This window comes from Chenopodium album, chromosome 13 (genome assembly GCF_948465745.1).
Source record: "Chenopodium album chromosome 13, dcCheAlbu1.1, whole genome shotgun sequence".
Classification (NCBI taxonomy): domain Eukaryota; kingdom Viridiplantae; phylum Streptophyta; class Magnoliopsida; order Caryophyllales; family Amaranthaceae; genus Chenopodium; species Chenopodium album.
This window is the reverse complement of record NC_137846.1, coordinates 37,372,059-37,391,877: the sequence shown is the minus strand read 5'-3', so window position 1 is coordinate 37,391,877 and position 19,819 is coordinate 37,372,059. Positions and strand designations below refer to the sequence as shown.

The following is a 19,819-nucleotide window of genomic DNA, read 5'->3' as shown; positions in this document are numbered from 1 at the left end:
ACCTTAACCCGGCTTCAACAAGGTTTAGGGACGAAAATCAGGCTGAAGAAAAGCAGGCAGAGGCCCTTAGAGCGGGAATTTCCTTTAGGGATCCTTATGCGCCCTTTACTACTCGTGCAACTGCTACTGCTGGTGGGAGATTTCGAATGTCTGCAGCTCTTGAGGATAGTTTTTTTACGGATAGTTCGGATTCATATGCAGCTTCTCCTTCTCCTCAAAATATAGCGCACTCTGAAGCTATGCCAATTAATCTTAATTTCCCCTCCTTGTTTGCAAATTTATCTTTGCAGGAAGATGATGTTGCTAATCGTGCTAATACTACTCCTAACAATAGCCCTGTGCAGCAAAATCAAAAGCACGTTGAGGTTACTCCACCTATTCCTTCTGTACCGCAATCTGTGGCTTGGCCGCCAAAAAGAAATGGTCAATGCCCCTTCCATCGATGCAGATCGTATGATCAGGACCCTTACTTTGCATACCAGGGTTCCACCTGGTCACAAAAGAGACGCAAAATTAGAGCTCTGAATTTGCGAAGCAAGGGCGGTCTTTCGATGCCCTCTGTCTCTTCTCCTTCGACTTCTTCTCTCCAATGCTGTTCGGATGTCTCACTGGCAGCTCATCTTGGTTTTCTTGGTAGCTCCTCTACTGGTATTAAAGCTATCTAGAAATAAAAGGAAGACTGGAGTGTGCAGCAGCTCCTCTGCTCGGAAAAAATACAAAGCTTCGGACATTTGTTTTTCTTCTACCGTGAATAATTGTGCTAATCACTCTACTGCTCCTTCTGTGTCTTCAGCTTTCTCAGGCTCTTGTGGTTTGGCGGCTGGCCATGTACAGCTCCCCAAGGTTTTGTGAAGATTACATCTTGGAATTGTCGGGGACTCAATGACCTTTCTTCTCCTAAACTCCCCTATGTGTTTTGGTTATTGCACTCTTTTGCTCCTAACTTTTTGTTTCTTTGTGAGACCAAAGTTTCTGTTTCTGTAGTTACTAGTTTGCTTAGTTGTACTAATCCTTCTTCGGTTTTTGGGGTTGATTCGGAAGGCTCTAGTGGGGGTTTAGTGGTTTTTGGTTATGGTAAGGAAGTAGTTTCTTGTGTTTTTTGTTGTACAGATGTTGTACTTTGTAATATAAAGCTTAGAAATGGAAATAGTAAATATGTGATGTTTGTTTATGGTGCTCCAGCTGTAGAAAATAGACCTCAAGTTTGGGGTTTGATTTTAGATTTACTTGTTATCGCTCCTAATTGCTTGATTATTGGAGATATCAATCAAATTGAGCACCATTATGATAGGTTGGGAGGTTCAAATGTCATTAAGGGTTGGGACTCCTTTATTGATTTCAGACTCAAGTCAAGTTTACTTGCAACCCCTTTTAAAGGCCCGCCCTATACTTGGACGAATAATCGGGATGCCGACCAACTCATTTTATAGCGTCTAGATCGGGCATACATGACCTCTGATTGGTTTTAGGAAATTCTGGGTAGTCGATTACTCAATCAACCGATTCTCATTTCTGATCATGCTGCTATTTTCTTTGACGACTCCCCGTTTCAAAGACAGTCCAACTGGCCATATCAATTGGACAACTGGTGTCTGAACTACCAAGAAATACATGGCTTCATTCTCTCTACTTGGCAAAGAAATTTCTCTGGCTCTCCCATGTTCGTTCTCTCTAAGAATCTGCATCATGTTAAGTCACTTGTTAGGAATTGGTGTCTTAACAAAAAAAAATTTGGGGTGTCGATTGGAAAAATTTCTCTAAGGATCTTTCCAATGAGGGAGAGTTACTTCGCTCGGTTCATGATGCCTCTCTCTACATGTCAAATGTTGTTAGTTCAAAGGAGAGTATCTTATTGCAACTACAATTCTGGAGACAACAATGCAAGAAAAACTGGATACTTAAAGGTGATTGCCCGTCTAAACTTCTATTTTCAAAGGTCAAATGGCGGCAGAAGAAAAATGAAATTAGCTCGTTACTTGATGATCTTGGCGTTCTCCAACATGGGCAGACAGATGTTCAGCATGTTGTTGTGCAATCTCTCAAAAAGACCTTCAAAACCGATTACATGTCTCCTTATGATCCGGAAATTGATACCGTCCTGCAGGAGTTGGATCTTCCTCGGTTCAATTCCTCACAAATTTCTAAATTGGAACGTCCCTTCACTGCTTCTGAGATTCGAATTTCCATGTTTTTGTTAGGCAACTGTAAGCCTCCAGGGCCAGACAGAATTACAGTAGAATTTTTTAAGACTCATTGGGACGTAGTGGGAGATTCAGTGGTTGCAGGAATTCAAAGTTTCTTTCAAACGGGGTTCCTCTTGAAAGAATGGAATCAGTCACTCCTAGTTATGATTCCTAAGATTGGCAACCCAACAGAGATGGGGCATTTACGTCCGATCAGCCTGTGTAACACAGTGTACAAATGTGCTTCTAAATGCTTGGTGGCTAGACTGCGCCAGTATCTCCCCCTTCTAATTTCTTACTCTCAGCACGCCATTGTGCAAGGCCGTGTTATGACGGATAATATTTTACTGAGTCATGAATTAATGGAGAAAATCAATTGTTCCAAAACAGGCACTAATTGGCTGGCTTCGATCAAAATTGATATGAGCAAAGCCTATGACAGAGTTCACTGGAGTTTTCTTTTGCAGGTTTTGAAAGCCTATGGGTTCCCGGCTCGTTGGTTACAAATGATCCAACAATGCCTCGCCATGGTTACGTACAAATCTTTGATCAATGGTACTACCTCGGACACCTTTAAACCACAGTGTGGTCTTCGTCAGGGTGATTCTATCTCTCCGTATCTTTTCCTGTTCTGCATGGATATTTTCTCTCGGATGTTGCATCTGGGACAGGATTTAAAGAATTTTCATGGAATCAAACTGTCTAGAACGAGCCCTTCTATCTCGCATTTATTCTTTGCGGATGACGCTCTTATCTTCTTTCGTGCAACGTCTGCTTCTTGTTCTAATATCATGCAGATCATTCAGCGGTTTACTAAGATTTCAGGAGAAGAGTTAAACTTGTCAAAATCCTTGATAAAGTTTAGCCCGAATATATGGCCCTCTTCTCAGGCGGAGTTCAAATCAATATTCCAAATGAAGCATGTTCAGGTGTTCGATCATCACCTGGGGGCTCCAATCGATTTCGTTGGGAAAAAGAAGGACCACTTCCAATTCATCATCGACAAAATTACTAGAAGAATTAATTGCTTAAATGTTGTCCGGCTCTATCCTGGTGGCAATGGCGTCCCATGTTCTCGCTTGCTATGAGTTACCGGTCTCTGTTACTGGGAAAATTGATTCCTTAATAATGCGCTTCTTCTGGGCGCATTTGGACACAAAAAGAATGCATTGGGTTAATAAGGATACCATGCATCTTCCTCGTGGCCTGGGTGGCTTGGGCAGTTGCTGCTTGTCTTCCTTAAATAAGGCGTTGCTCATGAAACAGGTATGGAGACTCTTTATTCGGTAAAAACGGGCCACGCAATGCTTCAACAACAACTTTCTCTAGAGGCTACTCTTTCTTCTTCTCATTCTTTCTGGAAGGTACTTTGGTATGTCCAGTTACAACCAAAATGAAAATTGTTCCTATGGAAACTGCTCCATCCAGCACTAGCAGTTAAGGTGGAACTTCATTATAGAGGTGTTCCGGTTTCAGATGTGACATGTGACCTCTGTCATTCAGAACTTGAGGATTTACAGCATCTATTCAGAATGTGCTTTAATGCACGCTCAGTTTGGAGGGGTGGATGCCTTGGTATCCGCTCAGAATTTAATGGAGATCTTTCTCTCTCAGATTGGATCCAAGATTATATCCGACTTTTTATTAGTCAGGATGGCCCTTCCAGTGCTCGCTTAGGTACCTTTGTTGGCACGCTTTGGTGTTTGTGGTTATGTCGGAATGCTAGGATCTTTAGGGATTCTTCTGCTTCCAGGCCCTTTGATTCACAGTTTGCTGAGGTCATGGACACTCATTCAGTCTTTGTATCCTCGGCAGATTTGGCTAATTCCCTTGCTACTGCAGGAGGTGACGTAGGTGCCTCTCCTCCGCTTGGGTTTTACTCAGCTCAGCTAGGTCAGAGTAACCAGGACGGTACTTTAGTGTCACTACAAGTTGATGGTGCTTGGTTCCAAGACTCTCGTCATGCTGTGATGGGTTGGTGTTTGGATAATAATGACCTGTTGGATGCTCGAATCATTGGAGGAAGTAACTTCGGGGTGTGTACTTCAGCTTACATGCCGAAGCTTTGGCGTGCTTGTACGGGCTTCAATCGGCTTCGGATCGTCGGTTTCCTCTATCACGGTTTTTACGGATTCTTATAATCTGATTACTCTTCTTCGGGGGGATGGTCATGGTGATGTGGATTACCTCTGGCTTATTCGCAAGATTCAACTACTTGGCTCAATCTTTTTGTATTGTAGGATACATAAGGCGGATCGTTCGCGTGTTCATCGAGCTCATCAAATTGCTAGGGAAGCGGCGGTGAATTTTATTAGCTTTATTATTAATATGTAATTTGTTTGTATCCGTTGTCAAAAATAAAATAAATAAATAAATAAATAAATAAAAATAATAAAATTGGGAAAGCACTGACCTCAGCAGCAATCAGCAGTACTTTGGCGGAAAATTTCCCGCCAAACACATACCCCATTCCCGTTTTTGCAACCAAACAGAAGTACTTGTTTTTTTTCTTTTTTTATGTTTTTCCTTTATTTTTAATTCGAGATATTATTATTTTATTGGTGCGCTGGTCCAATTGGACCCTCTCCAATTTTTTCCAAGACTTCCTCCTCATGTGTATCCTTCCTGAAACATATACTACCTCCGTTACATATTAGTTGCAACTTTGGGGATTATTTATGAGAGATAAAATATTCCAAAGTTGCAACTAATATGTAACGGAGGTAGTAACTTATTTACAAATTCAGGAACTGGATATTAATTAATTTACGATTCATTTTCAATAGCAGTTACGTAAAGTTTAAGCAAAACCAAAAGTAAAAGCAAAAACCAAATGTGATAGACTGATAGATACCAGATAGGAAATTAACTAGCAGAGACTGCAGAGTAATCTTTACTCTTGTTTTCTGAAAAATGTTTTTTTTTTTTCTTTTTCTTTTTTTATTTATTTATTACAACCAACCAGTACATCATCTTTTACAATTTTAATAATGTACAGTGGGCACATCCTAGCATTTGCGTACCACATACTGCTCTCAAGGGGTTTATCATCGACCGTCCCGAAATGCAACAAAATTGATATTTGCTAAGAAATACAAAGCTGCATTTACATTCATATTTACAATTTGGGAACGTCAAACTGATACTGGGACTCATATTTCACTTTCTCGGTACAGCTACCCCCAATCGAAGTCATCCTCTTCGAATCATACGTTGCAGAGGTCAAGGAACAGCCACCATCTTGTGACAATTACCCAATTTAGATAACCAATCATTTCTTTGATTCACGAGCAGGATTATCATAAACGGAAATCAAATTATGATTCCACGTTTTAAGTCAATCCTGAAGATGATCTTCGCCATTGCTTCTTTTTTTGGTTTAATTTGAATGGACTCCAGGTCTTTCGCCGTTTTGAAGTCTCACAAAAAAGACCAGATGCCAGAGCCTGTTGAAGCCACAGATCAAACTCTTCTTCATCTTCATCCATCATTTCTGCATCCAAACCCCATTGGAATCTACTCGAGTTTGAGCGAGTTGTCTTCTCCAAACCAACCATGTTTACATGGAAACTCGGTCGATGGGTATTGGGTCTACAAGCCATTCCCTGAAAAACTTCCATCGGTTAGAGAATGACCACATTAATCGACTTCACTACCACATCTAATTGGACTTGGTTATGAGGTTACAATCAGCAATACTCCTATCATGAATTTAAACAGATGACAAGCAATTCAAGGACAAATTAGCAGCATCTATTTGTTTCACTGTACCAGATCCAAATGACAGGTGCACCACTACCAGAGAAACGGATGACATATATCAATGGCTTTTACTCACAGTTTCTAACTTCTGCTAGAGCCATATAACCCGACAGTTTGGTAAGTGCAAAGGATCTATTTACTTGACAAAAGTCCTTCAATTCGTCTGTTAAATATTACACTCACAAACAAATTTTGCCTTTTGTCACATGCATTCCTCTTTTTCTCTCTCTGTCTTACACTCACAAACAAATTTTGCCAAGAAGCCCATGCACCCTTCAAAGTTGCAAAAAATGTGAAACAGAGGTAGTACCTAATTTACATATTCAGAAACTGGATATTAATTAATTTATGATTCATTTTCAATAGCAGCTATGAAAAGTTCAAGCAAAACCAAAAGTAAAAGCAAAAACCAAATGTGAGAGATACCAGATAAGGAAATTAACTAGCAGAGACTGCAGAGTAATCTTTACTCTTGTTTTCTGAAAAACTGAAGGATCTATTTACTTGACAAAAGTCCTTCAATTTGTCTGTTAAATATTATCTCTTGCATCAATGATGCAAAATTTGATAAAAGAAAAAAAAGCAATATTTTGGAGGAAATCAGAAATTCAAAGGCTATAATATCAAAACTAAAACATGTTGAATAAAATCATGATTCTAATCAAATAATTATACATAAAATAAAAAAGGGAGATATGTTCAGTTAGTCAGTAAAAAGATATGTAGCGATAAACCACTGCCTCGTAGCGTTAATTTACATCCTTATTCATGAAAGACACTGTTTTAAACTAGACTTTATATCCCTTAGTCATCTCGATTACTCAAAATGGAACAGGTGAAGAGAAAGGAAATCCACAAGGACAACAGCCGCATCGCTTCATAAAGACATAGGCTGGATGGCCCAACTAGCTTAAATCCTCAATTTGAATCGTCGTCATTGATTTACAATTAATACCAATTGATGGATTTAACTCGTCACTTAGCAAATTCCAGTAAAGCTTTTGCTTAAATGAAGATACTAAATTTGTTATGAAAGGGCGGGGAAAACTGATTTTGTGTCAATGAAGGCCATTCCCTCCATAATGCTGCATATAGCAACTCATCAAGGGGGAAAAAATAATAAATAAATAAACTGAAGTCCTGTCTGCTAAATGTCATCTCCTCAATAATGTTGCACACCCAAAGCAACTGCCATCTGGATGAACTCTAGCAGGCTTCTCAAGAGCTTAATTATTAGTTAATCTTCAGATATAAGGGAAATTAGTAAATCGTCATGGAATTCTACAACCCTCAGATATTTGATATGGTTGTAATACACTAATACACAACCATAATTGTACTTTTTAACTTATATCAGTCATGCAAAATCAATAGCTTAGACTACTTACCTAATACGGTTAATACTTAATAGTAATGGATGATGATACAAACCAAGTCCTATGATGATTCTGCTCATTTATTAGGTCTGCAAACAGGGGTTATACTATTTTAACAGTAAATATTAAAATGCTGCTTCCTCCAAAATAAAAGCAGAACAAAGTTGTGTAATACAGCCGCCTTGAGAAAGATTTAACAGCAGATAAATTGGATGTAAGAGCAGCCTCCAAAATAAAACCTAGTAATGTAAACTTCATAACTAGCTGCATAAAAAAGGGTACAAATGTAAAGTGGGTAAATATACCTGACAGATAGCCCATTCTGACACATCAAATATCTTACTTTCAGCACAAACAAAGGCACGAGGAATTTCCATCTGTCAGCAGATACAATAGTTGTCAGCAAATACAATTGACGATTGTCAGCAATACAATTAACGACACAAACATCAAACACATAGCTCATAAAATTGCAATACATTACAATACAATGTGTTCATCAAACTGGGTGGACGTTTTTAGGAACCAAAAAACACAAGCGCCAAATAGGCAAATGCACAAATGCACAATTGCGATTGCAAATTTACAAAGTACCAAATAATATAAATAAATAAATAAATAGACAAATACAATGTGAACAGACAAATACACGGCCAGTAACATGATTAGTCATAATGAATGTTAAAACATTTGAAGGAAATGCTTGTGATTTACAGAGCAGAATACAGGACACCAGACTCGTAAAAGGTATGAATGTATGCAACAGTAGCCTTATTGTTATCAGTTACCTACTCACCCCGAGTTTATTCAAATATCTAACCAACATCCCCTCAATTTAATAACCAGAAAGATGATAAAACAAAGACTAATCTTAAGGTTAAAAGGTCTTCCTCCGACTCACAAAAAACTTCTCATCTCTCTTATTGTTTGTCCCACAAAAACTTTCCATTTTTCGTTTGACTTGGTGAATATGATATAAAAACATTTTCCTTTTCCTCCATTTTATATTCATCTTAGCTATACTCCCAAAAAAAACAATATAGTCCCACGCTCCCATCTTTCACCTTCTTCGAAAAAACAATAAAGAACACCCACTATATAATATTATTACTCACTTATACTTAGAAAATCCCAATAAAGAACACCCACTAAATAATATTATTACTCACTTATACTTAGAAAATCCCACCACCAACACCCTCCTACAACTATCAACCATGTACCCAAGAGAGATGGGAAGCTTTCTGTCGGATGGAGGGCGTATTTCGGAATAAAATCATACACAATCGATATTATCTTGTTCGAATTTAGATAGACAGGACACAAAAAAATCACCCAACCCAGAATTTCAACTCATTTTACCTCAAACAAGCCTCATATCATGACTCCACAGTCTATTAGTAGGCAACTAGCCATGCTAAAATACCACCTCCATCACCGCAACCAGGTTAATAATAATAATAATAATAATAATAATAATAATAATAATAAATAAATAAATAAATAATAATAAAAGAAAAAAAAAAGATAATCATATCTTTACTATTTTCATCCGAGGAAGTACAAGTTCATCGTTCAAAAGCTTGGTTTTCAGACCCCTTACAGGACTTAAAACACTTTAGAACTGATGGCTTTTAATTTATTTTTATATATTATTGTTTTCAATATTATAATTCATCTTTTCTCATACATAAGCATAGATTGTTTATTATACCCTTTAACATCCTTTCTCTTCATAGATTATGGGTGGCTGGATACAAAATTGAAACTGCCGAGAACAATCCAAAATATCTTTAGAGTTTTTTTTCCAACTTATCTTTCTTTCCATTACAGACAATTATTAAATTTCAAGCTCAGCCACATCTATCTGGAAAGCAATGAATTAAGAATGGGCAACAATTTCTTGAAAAAAATAAATAAATAAATAAACAAAATGTCAAAAAATGCCAACTATAAAATGTAATAAGCTCAAGACCCAGTAAGTAATCCCTCTGGGTCAATGATGGCTGCATTTAACTGATTTAGTCGCCAGACAGCAGACACTAATTGATATTGTTATACTAAATTAATTCCTAAAATGCAGTATTCACCTTGGGTTCTACCACCATGCATATTTGCCCCTTCCTTGTTAGGCGATTACGTTCAGCATACACCCATGATTGGAGATATGAATTCAAATATCCTTTAATCATCAATCATTTAATTTTGTGTATGTCTATAATGGAGTTGGTAGCCATATAACATCAGCATAACAAGACATGATGCGATTACACTAATAAAAGTACTGTGCATTTCCAGGCTTCTTTTTTATCCTTCTTGGATAATATTGATTGATGGTACACTATTACTGGTAGTTTGGTTGCTTTGGACTTAAATTCTCTGCAGCTTTATTCTTAAAGGTTTAAGACTTGATTTAGTTCATCTTACTCTTTCTGAGCCCACAGATCAGCGGGACAATGTAAAGTCTTAAGACACTTTTTAAGTTTCAGCTATTCAAATGATAGCTTTGTGCAATTGTGCTTTTAATAAAATGGTGGTTTTTACTTAAATAACATGAAAATTTCCCCAACAAAGTTTTGCAATTCTTTTGTCACTTTTCATTTAGAGAGTGAATATAAACATCATTCCTATGCTTTTAGTGAGTGAAACATTAAAATTCTACTCCAATAACAATTTACAAGTGAATGAAGCTTGTTGGAGGATAAACAGAGGTGGAAAGGTGAAGAGATTCCTGTAAAACCAGGTGAAAATCTTACATCTACCAATCATATTTTGGGTAATGTTACAGTTTCGTGGGCTTGTTTGTGTTCTTGCAACATAGGACTAGAGGAGTAACTACAATTCAAATAGCTCTGCCAGAATTCTAAGTAAAACCCTTGGATAAATGGAAAAAAATGGTCAGGTGAGCTGTATAGCAGCCTCTTCACTGTATTTTGGTAGTTAAAAGAGAAAACAAATGTCAGCCAATGACTTTGTCGCCTGGAATTATCTCTGTTGGATTTGAAGGTCAATGCAATGACTGGAAAAGTAAGCCAAATATCAATAAGCATTGAAACCAAATTTAATATGTAGGTGAGGTGTGGCACCTAGTGGATATAGGAACTTTAAGTTAATTGTAAATGAGAGGCAAATCACACAAAAGAAAGATACGTTATACAAAAAATTATTAAGGACCATGGAATCTTCTTCAAGTAACTAACTTGGCAATCAACATATTAGGATATTTGGGACATCTATCCATGGTTATTTGAATTCAAACATACCTTTTGAGGTACATTGAAGACAAGTGATCCTTTGTATTCAACCCAACCATCTCCATCCTTAGCTTGATGATACTGACCACAGTCCTGTGATGAAAATAATGAACAAAATAAAGATGAGAGAAGCAACACAGGCATCCAATAAAGACTAAATTCCTCAAACACGCACCTGACACCATCGTGCCTTGGCCTTAGACCGATTAGTACAAACCCATATGTGTGAATTGCCACATTTTGTGCATTGTATCCGTCTTGACTCCTCAGTGAAAAACTCACGTGATTCCTGTGTAAGGCACAAAAATATCATCAGATGTGATATTCACATAGTGTTTCATAAAGATGAGTATGCATTCATTTTAATGGTGAGCACACCACCCACCAAAAATAATAAATAAAAACCACCTTTATGGTAATGATTGATGCCATGTACCAGAAATAACCTATAATAATGCTGGAAAATCTTATTATGGAGACTTGGAGAGGCTCACAGAGCCAAAAGATGAAAGCATCCACAAATACAAGGGGCAAGGCATTAGATGAAAATGCACACATAATGCATCAGACTCCAACTACAAAGTCTTGCAGACATGCTTTTCAATCATCTGATATAGTTGAGCGATATCCACAATGTAAGTGTCCATAATTGAGTTCCCTATTCAGTCATTTAAGCCCCATTTAGTTTGATGAAAAATAAAATAATTTCCCATAGTAAACAATTTTCAAGGGTAAACACAATTATAAAATAGTTTTCCTTTGTCAGGTTCTTTAGAAGGAAAGATGTAGAGAAAGAGTAGATGGTGAATGGGAGGAGAGATTGAAAGAGAAGATGAAAGAGTAGGGATTCTAGCTATGGGAAAAATATGTGGCATCCTTTCTTACAAAAGGTAAATGTTTTGCACCATTGAAGAGCTACCCTCCACCTTTTGGAAATTTGTCTTACACCTCTTAACAAACCAAATCATTTTTCTAGGAAAGGTTTCCATCAAAGCAAACAGAGCCCGAATAAAAGAAGAGGAAAAACCCGAAGAACTAAACTTAGCCACTTGTATAACCTTGGTGCATGTAGTATGTAGCCAACAAATTAAAGGCCAGAGAAACTAGTCCAAAATTGATAGTGGAAAAAACAGCAGAGTAATTTGAGTGTAAGTGTGTTAAAAAAAGGATGAAAAGCTGCTGTGTCCAGCACATAACTAAAATGGAAAAAATAATCAATTTATGATAGCTTCAACAAGAGACGAGGAATTGTTTTGACGTATGAATTTTTAGTCTAGCAAAACTGAAAGCAGCATGTACTGATGGCCACAATGACATCCTACCTTTAGCTACCAGAGCTAGCTCTATCTCATGGAATTCAGTGTATGAAAAAGCTCCAAAGCGCAACACGGCGATAAGGATTTCCGTAAACCTTAGGCGTGCCTAACCTCACTGAGTTGAGCACACTTACTAAATGTGAAGAAAAAAAAGTTCTGGAAAACAAGTTGTGCGCCTCAGTGCACCTTTTGGTGTGCCTAGACTAAAAAAATAACCACAGGGTCCATGCCACCACCTTGCACCAAGGCATGCCTTTTATAAACTGCTCAAACTTAGACCAGGCTTTTGAAAAGAAAACATGTCCTACCATACGCCTAGCAAAAACATTGCATAATAGCTCATTATGTTCAAGTGATCAGGGAGCATCCTTATTGTACCCCCTTCCTCACTTTTAAAGTTTTCCAATGTAAAATGCGGGAAATCCCCTCCCCCTCCCTTTCACCTAATCTCAGATAAGAAATGTCCTCAAATAAATTTGACCCTTGTGTTGCCATGAATACTGTTAGCCAAAGCACAATCACTGTCCAAAGTTGTGTTAACAAACACTCCTACCGCCAATAGAAAAAAATAATAATAATAACTCTGTTTCAATTTATTTGTAGTGATGTGACATTTCATCACTACATCAGAAAGGATTTGACCATGAGTGAATGTTTTAAGTACCTAGGGTCGATCATCCAGAAGAATGGTGACATTGATCAAGACGTGACCCACAGGATTAAGTCAGGGTGGCTTAAATGGAGAGCGGCCACGGGAGTGCTATGCGACCGCAGCATTCCCTTAAAGTTGAAGGGAAAATTCTACAGGACTGCCATAAGACCAGTGTTGCTCTATGGTACAGAATGTTGGGCTTCTAAGAAAGAGCATATTAAAAAGATGGAGGTTACGGAAATGCGCATGTTAAGGTGGATGTGTGGAAACACTTTAAGAGATAGAATCAGAAATGAGGTTATTCGCAAGAAAGTAGGTGTGGCGGGCATTGTAGATAAATTAAGGGAAAATCGTCTGCGTTGGTTTGGACATGTAAGACGGAGACCCGAGGGTGCACCGGTGCGAAGAGTGGAAGAGTGGGACCATGGAGGGATTAAACGAGGAAGAGGGAGACCAAAGATGACTTGGTTGGAAGGAGTGAGGAAGGATATGAAGTGCATGGATTTACGTGAGGATGAAGTTTTGGATCGTAAGGGATGGAGGAGAAAGATTTATGTTGATGACTACACGGAATAATCAAATTTGGTTCATGTTAGCCGACCCCACTTTTGGGATTAAGGCTTTGATTGATTGATTGATTGATTGATTGATGTGACATTTCATCAATATCTAGGTAAAATTTGTTTGAGTGGTATATGGAGAGAGAGAAATAAATGAGAGAGGGATAGAGAGAAATGACAAGTAAAAAAAAGAAAGAAACCATTTGTTGCAAATAAGTTGTAGTTTCCATTTATGGTACATGTTGCAAATACATTTTAACAGAGGTAGTAATAGGAAAAATGTATATTTAATAATTGTTAAAATAAAAGGTCATTCACAAGTGCATACTTGACTTCTTTCTAAGCTTGATGCTAGCATAGTTGCACAGTCATATTTGGAAACCCTTACCTATTCTTAGTATGATGTGGATTACAAAACACTAGCATGGATCATGATAAAATACCTAAGAGGCTAGTTGCCAACATATGAAATGCTCCTGCAGAGATTCTATTAATGTTTAATTCAATGACTAATCCAATTGATTACCTGATTTGAGGTGCTAGGAGACTTTTGGGAAATATTTTTATACTCCTCCTTCCTCAATTGCTCATCATAATCTCTTCTCTTAGTAGAATCCGAAAGTACCTGAAATCAGTAATGAACTAAGTTGTGGACACAAAGTAACAAACAATTCTTCCTGGTAATCAAAACAACTTATAATAATACAGGCAGAGTAAAGCAAATGGATTAAATATAAAAGGTTTAATTAAACATTAGAACCATACTCATTACCTCATAAGCACACTGAAGCTTCTTAAACGACTCACTTGCTTGTGGACTTCCCATATTTTTATCGGGATGCACTAGCATGGCCTGTACAATGGAAAGAATGAATTGATGCAACACAGATCAAAAGAAACAGATAAGATGATAAAGTGCAAGAATAATTCTCTTTATTATTAGGTAAACAAACTAACACGTCACATCGCTATGTCAACAGAAAAATTCCAATTCTAGAAAGTTTCTGACTTCCAAGCAATGATTAAAAGAGACGATTCAGCAAAAGAAAATGAGTGTAAAGGATAAAAGTGCCAACAAATTTATCCTTTTGTTAGCACGTACATCCATTCTGCATATTGTTGCAACAGAAAGATGCATCAATAACATGAAATATTCGGCACTATATAAGAGCCCATTGCTCAGCAATTCAACATGAAAAGTTTACTGATCTTACTGCATAAGGACAACCAACTTTGGCATTTAATAGCATTAAAGCCATTTAGCTGGAAGGTAGCCACATGTACACAGCAGCAGATCTGGCTGGACAATCACTAAAGTGAATGTATTGTAGAAGTTCAGGAATCAAAGCAACGCAAGAATAAAAGTAGATAGCAGTCGGACAAATGCCAATTGGTTTTGTTATCTAATTAACGACACTAGTATCAAAATTACATAGAGATTAAAAGGTAAGCTGAAAACTGAACAGGAAATTAAGGTTTACTTTGTACCTTTTTCCTATATTCCTTTTTTAGTACAGTAGCATCAATTTTCTTGTGGCGAGGAAATCCCAATGCTTCATAATGGTCATTACAGCTTAAAATTCTTCTCATTTCAGTTAATGAACATTTGTCTTCTTTGATCACCTGACTAGGAGAAGCTTCTTTCTGATTTTTCAAGACAGTTGTAGTACTAGAAGTTGTTCTATTTGCAGTTTTACTGGATGCTTTGCCAGCTGAAGTAGATGAGGGCTGTTCTTCAGATTCATCAGAGGGAATAGAATATTCACATTCTCCAGAAAAATTATCCTCTGTAAATTCTTATGATGCTTTATGCTCCTCATAGCGTGTATTCTCGTTCAGAGTATCACACCATTGCAACAAATAATTGAATGCATCATTTGATAGGAATGCAAGGTTAACTGAAAGGAAAGGGCCAACCAATCCTATTCGTACTTTCACACAGTAAACAGAATAAAGCATTGCCATCAAGACCACCAATCGTGCATGATTTAGGGAAAACAAGTAACCTGCATAACAAAAGACTTACAAAGCGTTATATTTTGCTCACAAAATTAATATATACAGCAAATGAGGCTATTGAGAACTAGAATCTACCTCCCTATATATTCTACAAATAGAAACTAAAGATGCAGCAGCTATGTTGCCTACCTTCCATTATATTAATTTTCAGTAATCATGTTTAAAATCTAGGATCTCATGACCATTCAAATTTTGAAGTACTAGATGTTCAATGAGCTGATAATATACAAAATATTATTCTAACAAAAACATTTTATGCAAGGGCTGCCAATCCAAAATCACTGTCTCTAATCTATTTTATCGTCTCTCAAACTTTTTACAATTACCTATTCTTTAAAAAACAAATAAAGGTACTGTAAGCTTCAGCAGAAGGAAACAAATGTCATCCTTCCCCAAATAAAAGTCCCATTTGACCCAAAAATCTAGTCCTCAAATAAAAAGAACACTTCTCCACTTACTTTTATTCACCGTTAAAAATAAAAAAAAATAAATAAAAACCTCCATTATTTTCTTTTTTATTCATATTATATTAACTAACTAAACCTCACTATCTTTTTTTGTTAATTCATTACATTTACATTGAGTAAGCTATTGAATTTCTACAAGCAGTATTTGAAAATGATAAGGCAGATAAGCAAGCATATGAATCGTTAAAGTTAGATATATTTATCTTTCTCTTTTGACAGCAAGACCTAGCAGGTAAGAAAATAAACTTTACCTCCTACCACAAACAATATTCCTGTGATCCAGAAGTTAGCATACATCCACAAAATTAAAATGGCAAACAGCCCTACAATAAAAAGACCAGGTGTGTAGCCCAAGTACTGAACAGCAACTCCAGCAGCTGCCTGAAATTTTCAAATTCAAGTGCATAAGTCCAAAGCTATTTGGTAGCATAATTAGGAATCCAAACACATAAAGTTTAGTTGGTGATAAGTAAAAAAAGAAGAATCAAATAGATGTAACACTTCAGCCCTGCAGTATTTTAAAATGAATTGATTAGCACTGAATATCCTCTTTAGTTATGAGGCAAATGATGATTATTACCACTGAGTGAATTATGTGGTGATCACTCAGTACTTTGCAAGGAAGATATGCATGACAACAGTAGTTTACGAAAACCTAAGTCAGCAAATTCTTGCACTACGTACATCAAAGTAGATCAAAGAACAGGAAATTCAACATCCAGTCATCTGTGGAAGTCCTCAAAGAAAATCCTCAAATTTAGTCAAGCTCTAAATTCATTGAGACAAGCCAGGAATTAGAAGCGAATTTTAACTTGGATGCTCATAAATATATTGCACTTTGGAAAAGTGAAGTATTGAACAACAGGTGCAATAGCAAATTACCCACATTCTTTCAAATTATCTTTTACTAATTAAACCTTACATATTCTTACTACGTAATCAGAGAAAAGTGGCAACTCGTTCCATAATGATGAAGTAACCATAAAAAGTTAATAGCGGAAGCTGTTCAGGCATTGATGTACAAGGCATAAAGAGGGAGGGCCTTTATCACGGTGATATGATTCTACTGAGGAATCGTCAAGGATTCTAAAGAAGCACAAAGTTCTATGCATTTCATGTTTCTTTTTATACATATATGTAGTGGCATGAAATTATTTTATATGATGTGGTGTAGATGATGCATCATTCATGTCACATTTTATTTAATGGAAGATTGACAAAAGAATGGAGAGGATAACAAAAACAATAAAAACAGTCAAATACAAAGGAACATGTGGACAAACTTTCCTTGGGAAAAGTAGTTCCATCCTCAAGAAACAATGTTCCACCCCTCTACAACTGAATGGAGGAAGATAATTTACTCCAAACCAAACACACTCTACACGTAGACACCTCAGATAAGATAAAGTATGAGAGTGTGTGAACAGCCTATAAGCACTATTTACAATTTACATGTCATTGCCAAGAAGGATTAAGCAAGTCTGTGTTATTCAGTAAAAAATTATCATTTCTCATTAATAACTAGCCTTCTAGAAGCCCACAATTCAAATCAACTCCGTCACTAAACAATTCAAGGAAGCAAAACACCCACACAACACTACACCTGTACACCACACTTTTTCCATCAAGAATCTAGCATAATTTAGAGCAACTGTTGTAAAACCCAGTTATATAATCGCATAACCAAACACTCTCTAAGTGAAGAAACCGCGTATATGATAAAGTATAACAATGCCAAAAGCCCATCGGCAGAATCAGCAATTTATTGTCCACAAGGTTTGCAACCCAGAAATTCTCTTCATACTTCACATTTCTCATCATCAACCACCCTATTAGAAGGCGACAGGTCACATATTCACTAAGAATATTCGAGGCATAACATCCACAGAACACACACTACACCATATCCTAACACACAGTGACAAACGTGAAACCCGATCACATAATCAAGACTATTCAAAACACCACATAATTAAGAACGAATCTAATAAAGATCAACATATCTATCTAAATACGGGGTCAAGGGGAGTAATTTAAAACCGCGAAAAATAAATCAAAACTTACCATACTAATCAAGACATAAACCAAACAAGATATGGAGGTCAAGCTCAAAAAACAACTCCACATAATGACCAGCAATGCCGCCGATTGCAGCCCAATCAACGATCGAAAACCCCTTAAAAAGCTATCCTTCCAATAAACCAACACTAAAACCACAAACCTACAGAAATTCTTGCAACCATTACAAACCATTGGCCAATGTCGATCAATGGCGACCCAAACCCTATCTCTGATACAACAAGCAGTTGTTCGAGCAAATGAACATGCATACTTTTGAGATTGCACCCATTTCCAACCTTGCTGAACCAACCCAATATCCTCCATTTTCTAACCCTAAAATCAAAAATCTGGACTAAATCAAAAATTCAGCTAAACTAAACATGTTCATGAGAAAATCGAACTCAATTCGAAAACCGCAACCGAATACAACCCAAATGGAGGATAATCCCAACAATTCGACGCCATTAAAGAAATCTTACACATAATGTGAGAGATCCAGAAAGTTTCAACAATCACCGACAATAGGAGAGAGAAAGGGAAAAATGGTGGGGAAAATAGCTTTAATTGATTCTTAAAGAGGAAGAGTTGAGACAAAATTAGAAGCTTTATGATTTATGAGATTTCCTTTTTTCCGCCATTGTTGTTGGTTCAGGAAGAGCTCGTGATAAGGTAGAGGAGTTGTGGTTGAATAAAGTTTTAAAAAGTGCAAGTGGAAGAAGAAATGACAAGAGAAGGAATCAAAAGAATGGCAAACATGTCTGACTTCTACAGATGAGAGTGAGTTTCAATAATTAGTTTGTGGATTAGGGTTGTAATGTTTTTGTGTTTACGTGATAGTAGAGTGTGACAACGTGACATTGGTCCCACTCGATTTATTTATATTTTATCGTGTTTTATTTTATTTTATCGTTAATCTAGTTTGTGTCCCAATAGTTAGAGTCGTTCTGAGGTACATGTCATAGCACTGTCAAAATGGTTTGACAATTCGGTTTCGGTTCGGTTTGAAATCGGTTCGGTATTCAATCGGGTCGGTTTGGAATCGGTTTAATTGTCTCACGGGTCGGTTTTGGTTCGGTTTAAATAGTTATCGGTTTCGGTTTATTCTTAAGCGGTTTTAATTCGGTTCGGGTTGTAAACAGTCCGGGTAGTAAACGGTTCGGTGCAGACGGGTTGCGGTTTGTTAACGGTGCGGTGCAAACGGTTTTTATCCCGGTTCAAACAGTTTCGGGTTAAAAAACAGTTCGGTTCTTTTTTGGTTCAGTTTATAACTGGTTCGGTTCTTTTTCGGTTCTTTTTCGGTTCAGTTTATAACTGGTTCGGTTTTTCGATGGTTTAACCACTTTAACGTTATTCATATCGGTTCCATTTCAAGTTTACTAAATTACGGTTCGGGTCGGTTTTCGGTTTCAAAAAATAAAATGTTTATCGAGTTGTTTGGATTCGGGCAGTTAAATGGTTTTGGTTTGAAATTTGATAGTACTTGCTAACCTTTTGCGTTCACAAGTTTTATATAAAGTCGCGAATCATTTCATATTTACTATTTAGGCATCATATTATAAACAAATTCTCATTGATTTTATAAATACATATTATGTTCTGTTTCAAGTTTAGTCATACTGATCTTACTAGTTTATTACGAAATAGATTATAAGAGTTAGTGTATTAATGTATTACTGTGTTTACAATTAGGTTATTATATGCTTCTTATCTAATCATTTATATACATGACTAGAGGCAGTAGTGTTGCTAATAGTTTGAGGCAGGGCCTGAGCCTGCTTGTTTTGCTCTTGTTTGTGAACACTGATTATCCTTAATGAATGATTTGCCTTGCCATTTTAAAAAAAATATTCTAAGATTTCTAAAATTTAATCCATTTAATTATATTCCCGTCAAAAAAAAATCCATTTAATTATATAAAAAAGTTTGTAAACGGTTCGATTTAGAAGCGGTTTGAATCATAAACTGTTCGGTTTATAACTAGTTCGGTTTACAAACAGTTCGGTTTTTAAATGGTTCGGTGCAAACGGGTAGCAGTTTGCTAACGGTTCGGTGTAAGCGGTTTTTTTGCCAGTTTAAACGGTTTCGGGTTGGAACCGGTTTCGGGTTAGATACGGTTCGGTTCTTTTTCGGTTCGGTTTTCTTTCAGTTCGGTTTATATTTGGTTCGGTT

The 19,819-nt window shown here is 36.8% G+C and overlaps 1 protein-coding gene across 1 annotated transcript; it reads right to left on the bottom strand.

Annotated features, from left to right (window-relative positions):
- Window positions 1-5,240: 5,240 nt before the first annotated feature.
- On the bottom strand, window positions 5,241-18,454 carry LOC145574745 (uncharacterized). The gene is made up of 9 exons (XM_081632598.1): window positions 17,654-18,454; window positions 15,841-15,970; window positions 14,592-15,109; window positions 13,876-13,956; window positions 13,630-13,728; window positions 10,751-10,864; window positions 10,585-10,668; window positions 7,627-7,698; window positions 5,241-5,788 (listed from the first exon to the last, which is right to left on the bottom strand). Exons 1-3 carry the CDS (start codon window positions 17,972-17,974, stop codon window positions 14,901-14,903), a joined length of 660 nt encoding a protein of 219 aa, XP_081488724.1. The 5' UTR covers window positions 17,975-18,454; the 3' UTR covers window positions 5,241-5,788; window positions 7,627-7,698; window positions 10,585-10,668; window positions 10,751-10,864; window positions 13,630-13,728; window positions 13,876-13,956; window positions 14,592-14,900.
- Between the last annotated feature and the right edge of the window lie 1,365 nt (window positions 18,455-19,819).